Below are 6,272 nucleotides of genomic sequence, written 5' to 3'. Positions count from 1 at the left end.
TCTGAGCCACACAGGACTGACCACAGTCCACACACAGCAGTGAGCCCAACCCAGAACCGACAGCAGGATGATAACCTCTCTCTACCAGAGAGAGAAGAGTCCAGTAGCCACACACAGCCAGATGGGCCCATCAGACCAGACGGTCCCACTGCAAGAGTAGACATTGTGCTACTAATCGATTCAAATGGAAAATTAATTGATGAGAAAAGGCTTTTCCCCAGGCACAATGTGGTAAAATTCCGGTGTCCAAAAACACAGAGGCAGCAATGGATATGCTATCTGAGACTCGCCTTGGATCCCCAAGCCATATCCTAATCAAGTGAATGTCAGCATCTCCAGAGACTGTGAAATGTGGCCAAATGTCCATGTTGCCCACTACCCCTATATAACGGTGGACGATCTTTATTATCCGGTTCACCTCCACAAAGAAGCAGTTCCACTGTTTACCAAGACACTGAAAGATGTCACACTAAATCGACGATCAACACCCAACAGGAGGAGCAACATGGGAGCCGCGGACACTCAAACAGAGAGACCAGCTAACAGCATGCCGAGGACAGCCTTCCAACCCAGGCCCAAGCAGCAGCACCTACAACCACCACCACAGCACAGACATCAGGAAAACATCAGTCATATGGATGAAAACCAGTCTGCACCCAGACCCAGGACCTCACCACCTCCAAGACATGTCGTACCACCACCACCACCACCACCACAGCAGCAGCAGCAGCAGCAGCAGCAGCAGCAGCCAGGCGGACTGTCCTATGCCGAGGTGGTCCGAGGAGCAGCAGGACCCGCCCACAGCGAACTGAGAACCATCCAGGACATGCTGAGCACGTTATGCTCTCATCTAATGGGCCACACCCAGCTAATGGGCCACACCCATCTAATGGGCCACACCCACCACATCTAATGGGCCACACCCAGCGTCAGTGGTAACTAAGCAGGTAATGCTTGTTCATGAAGGGGAAAAAAAGGAAAAACATATATATAGGCTACATGCCAAGTTCCATTCCATCACATTGTAAATATGTCATGTTCTAAACTGTTACTTCTTTCTTCTCATTTTAAAATGACAATTTGTTACGATGTCAATGAGACAATCATTTAGCGTATCAGTTTGGAATATTCAGGGTTTAAATTCTTATTTATTTGGTTTAAAAAGCAGAAATCTTGAATTCTTAGACAAGGTTACTGGTGTTGATATTGTTATTTTGCAGGAGACTTGGTGCAAAGGAGATGTCCCTACTGGGTGCCCTCCTAACTATAGAGAGGTTATAGTCCCATCAACTAAACTAAATGGAGTCACCCAGGGCAGAGACTCTGGGGGGATGTTGATATGGTATAAGTCACAACTAGCTGACTCTATAGAAATAAAAAAGAAAGGGAAATATCACATTTGGTTAAAAATACAAAAACATATAATTTCCAGCGATTAAAGCATTTTTCTATGCGCAATTTATATTCCCCCAATAGAGTCTCCATATTTCAGTGAGGAGATTTTCTCCACCATAGAAGAAGAGATCAGTCATTTCCAGGCCCAGGGATCTGTGCTGATCATGGGAGATCTAAATTCTAGGACTGGTGAGGAGGTAGACTTTACTAGTACTGAAGGTGACAGTTACATCACTGGAGATAACCTCCTTTTTCCTAACCTTACAAACAGGAATAACTATGATAAAACCACAAACAAGAGTGGAAAACAAGTGCTGCAGATTTGTAGAGCGTCGGGTCTGTACATTGTCAATGGAAGGCTGCGAGGGGATTCTTTTGGACGGTATACGTATTGTTCAAGACTTGGTAGCAGCACCGTTGACTATGCTATAACAGATTTAGACCTAGTCTTTGAGGGCCTTCACAGTAAAAGAACAATCACCTCTATCAGATCACTCCCAGATCACTTTATATCTAAAAAGGGCAGACACAGGTAATATATGTTCTCAGTCCTGTAATCTGTATAACATAAAGAGGAAATACAGATGGGCTCCAAACAGTCTGGAGCAGTACCAGAATGCTATGGTCAGTGAGTCAACACAGTCTCTTCTAGACTCCCAGTACCAGAATGCTATGGTCAGTGAGTCAACACAGTCTCTTCTAGACTCCTTCTTGTCCAGTCTGGAGCAGTACCAGAATGCTATGGTCAGTGAGTCAACACAGTCTCTTCTAGACTCCTTCTGGAGCAGTACCAGAATGCTATGGTCAGTGAGTCAACACAGTCTCTTCTAGACTCCTTCTTGTCCAGTCTGGAGCAGTACCAGAATGCTATGGTCAGTGAGTCAACACAGTCTCTTCTAGACTCCTTCTTGTCCAGTCTGGAGCAGTACCAGAATGCTATGGTCAGTGAGTCAACACAGTCTCTTCTAGACTCCTTCTGGAGCAGTACCAGAATGCTATGGTCAGTGAGTCAACACAGTCTCTTCTAGACTCCTTCTTGTCCAGTCTGGAGCAGTACCAGAATGCTATGGTCAGTGAGTCAACACAGTCTCTTCTAGACTCCTTCTTGTCCAGTCTGGAGCAGTACCAGAATGCTATGGTCAGTGAGTCAACACAGTCTCTTCTAGACTCCTTCTTGTCCAGTCTGGAGCAGTACCAGAATGCTATGGTCAGTGAGTCAACACAGTCTCTTCTAGACTCCTTCTTGTCCCAGATTTACCCTCAGAATACTGAAGGTGTAGAGTGGTGTCTGGCACACATTAACCACATATTTGATCATTTGGCCTCATCATCAGACTTAAAATGCAAAACAAAACAACCAAAGAAAACAAACAGGGAAAGGTGGTTTGATTTAGACTGTAAATTCATTAGGAAGACACTAAGAAATATCTACTGTAAATCCATTAGGAAGACACTAAGAAATATCTCCAACCAAAGAAAACAAACAGGGAAAGGTTTGATTTAGACTGTAAATCCATTAGGAAGACACTAAGAAATATCTAACACTAACACTAACACTAACACTAACACTAACACTAAGAAATATCTCCAACCAAAAACACAGGAATCCAGACAGTCAGGAACTCTGCCTTAGTTACTGTGACACTTTAAAGCAATATAAAAACACACTGAGAACAAAAAAGATCAATATTTACAAAACCAACTAGAATTAAGTCTCTGGGATCAAATACATTCTGGGAAAACTGGAACTTATTTACCAAGAAACATAAAAATGAACAATCCATTCAAAATGGTGATACATGGAAAACACATTTTGGAGATCTTTATAGAAAACCTACAAAGAATCAAGCCCAAGAGCAGATCTCAGATAAATTGAAAACCTTTGAAAGAGCTATTAAGGACTATCAGACCCCACTGGATTTCCCAATCACTGAATTGGAATTGGAAGACAAACTAAAGGTTCTGCAGAACAAAAAAGCATGTGGGCCTGATGGCATCTTAAACGAGATGATAAAATATACCAATAGAAAATGTAAATTGGCCATTCTAAAGGTATTCAACTTGGTACTTGGAGTGTGGGTCATTTCCCTGAAAGCTGGAGTGAGGGGCTGATTACACCCATTTTCAAGAATGGAGACAAATTTGATCCAAACAACTACAGAGGTATCTGTGTAAGTAGTAACCTAGTGAAGTTATTTGGCAGCATTTTAAATCCAAAACCGCTCTCAAAGGGCACCTACGGACGGCTGCAATTCGAAACTGGCCCCTGTAAAATCGGAATCCCTCAAACACGAACGCAAGGACAACACTAGAGACGGTCGCGGCCACACAGCCAACTCAAGGTATGGCCACTGCGCCAACTTGGGGACCCAACGCAGCTCCTCCAAGGAAAACAAACAAATTAACGGAGCTGAACGTGAATCCCCCCCACCTCCCACCCCTTTTTCCCCCTCACTGTATATGTTTCTTTTCCCTTTTTACCTCCTTTATGATGAATTCCTGTTCTGTCTATAGAAGTGTCTATTTGTACGTCTCTAAATGTTTTGATGATTTGAACATGGTGGACCCTATTGGAAACAAGTGTAATGCTTAATTGGGTCGTCCACTCACAGTTAACAGCCTTTGTATTGAGTTTGTGCTTGAAATGTACTGTAATTCTGCAAACTGTTAATAAATTATTCAATCAATCAATCAATCAATCAAGAATTATAGATTTCCTCACAGAGCACAATGTCTTGTGCAAAAGTCAAATTGGATTCCTCCCAAATTATAGAACATCTGACCACATTTTCACCCTACACACACTAATTGATAAATACACAAATCAAAACAAAGGAACAATTCATGCATGCGTTGTCGATTTTCAGAAAGCTTTCGACTCAGTTTGGCATGAAGGTTTACTTTTTAAATTAATAGAATGGAATAGGGGGAAAGTCCTATGATGTCATTAAATCAATATATGAAAATAATAAATTGGCTGTTAAAATTGGTGATAAACACACAGACTTCTTCCCACAAGGGAGAGGGGTGAAGCAAGGATGTAACCTCAGCCCCACCCTCTTCAATATATATATTAATGAACTGGCACAGTTATTAGAACAATCAGCAGCACCTGGTCTCACCCTTACTGACACAGACATTAAGTGTCTATTTTATGCAGATGACCTAGTCATACTGTCCCCAACTAGAGAAGGTCTTCAGCAAAGCCTGGACATTCTTCATCAGTACTGTCAGACCTGGGCCCTGACAGCAAATATGAAGAAGACCAAAGTTATGACCTTCCAAAAGCGATCACGGTTATAGAGGAATCAACCAGTGTTCAAAATAGGTGCGACCCAAATAGAACGGACAAATACCTACTGTATACATACCTAGGTTTACAAATTACTTCCACTGGGAATTTCTGTCCAGCTGTGAAGGAACTCAAAGACAAGGCAAAAAGGGCTTTTTATGCCATCAAGCGTTCAATTCAAATCCAAATTCCAATTAGGACATGGCTCAAAATATTTAAATCAGTTATAGAATCCATTGCATTGTATGGCAGTGAGGTATGGGGTCCCTTATTACAAAGTGATTGGGCAAAATGGGACAAAAATCCAGTTGAGATCCTGCATGCAGAGTTCTGCAAAACTATTATCAGGGTACAAAGAAAATGCCCAAACTCTGCATGCAGGGCTGAATTAGGCCAATATCCTTTACTTCTAAATATACAGAAAAGATCTATTAAATTCTGGAGCCATATTAAAAAGAGTGACCCTGCCTGTTACCATTATAAAGCCCTTGCCTGCCAAGAGTTGAACATCCAAAGGAGCCCCCTCGGTCAGCTGGTTCTGAAACTAGCTGACCTCTCACCTTCTGACATCACAAACCCCAGACAGCCTCAGTGCAGCTACACTATCACTCAGAAGATTATAACTAAAGAAAAAGATAAATACATCACATATTGGAACGAACTCACACGCAAAATATGTCAATTCCTGTCACAAAAAAGGGACAACCAATAAGACACACATACAGTATGCCATGTTTTATTTTCTGCACCACCTGCTTTATTTTATTTTATTTTTTCATGTCATTGATATTATGTTGTTATGTTGTTGTTTGTCATATCTGTGATTGTGCTTTGGCAACACTTGTAAAATGTCATGCCAATAAAGCCTGTTGAATTGAATTGAATTGAGAGAGAGAGGCGCAGAGAGAGAGAGAGAGAGAGAGAGAGAGAGAGAGACAGAGAGAGAGAGAGAGAGAGAGAGGCAGAGAGAGAGAGAGAGAGAGAGAGAGAGAGAGAGAGAGAGAGAGAGAGAGAGGCAGAGAGAGAGAGAGAGAGAGAGAGACAGAGAGAGAGAGGCGCAGAGAGAGAGAGAGAGAGAGAGAGACACAGAGAGAGAGGCAGAGAGAGAGAGAGAGAGAGACACACAGAGAGAGAGGCAGAGAGAGAGAGAGAGAGACACACAGAGAGAGAGGCAGAGAGAGAGAGAGAGAGAGAGACAGAGAGACAGAGAGAGAGAGAGAGAGAGAGATTGTGTTGAAACAAACAGATGTTGAAATATGTCCGGTCAATGAACTATCTGCTGGACTTACTGGAAACACACACACACACACACACGCACACACACACACACACACACACACACACACACACACACACACACAGTTACAGTAAAGTCTTGTTTACATTCATTCAAGTTGTTTATTCTCTAAATCACGCTGCTACTCACGCTGAGTATAGTCACTCATTTTACTGCCTGTGAACTCCTCTTCTCGACAGCAGGAAGAGAAGAGAAGAGAAGAGAAGAGAAGAGACGAGACGAGACGAGACGAGACGAGACGAGAAGATGGAATCTATTCTCCTGTTAATTGTCCTGTCTCACTGTCTG

General features: G+C 42.5%; 1 protein-coding gene across 1 annotated transcript in view; it reads left to right on the top strand.

The window, feature by feature from the left end:
- Nucleotides 1-2,195: 2,195 nt before the first annotated feature.
- The window catches only part of LOC306918277 (properdin-like), a gene marked incomplete at its 5' end in the record, with an annotated part of 35,993 nt that continues 31,916 nt past the window's right edge, over nt 2,196-6,272 (top strand). Inside the window, 3 exons of the mRNA XM_079531152.1 lie at nt 2,196-2,395; nt 2,440-2,586; nt 6,164-6,272. The exon at nt 6,164-6,272 is cut by the window's right edge and continues 10 nt beyond it. Coding sequence (XP_079387278.1) covers nt 2,196-2,395; nt 2,440-2,586; nt 6,164-6,272 — 456 coding nt within the window. The remainder of the gene's footprint in view (nt 2,396-2,439; nt 2,587-6,163) is intronic.

The sequence above is a fragment of the Electrona antarctica genome, assembly GCF_951216825.1.
Source record: "Electrona antarctica genome assembly, contig: scaffold_141, whole genome shotgun sequence".
Taxonomy (NCBI): domain Eukaryota; kingdom Metazoa; phylum Chordata; class Actinopteri; order Myctophiformes; family Myctophidae; genus Electrona; species Electrona antarctica.
This window is presented reverse-complemented; position numbering and strand designations above follow the sequence as displayed.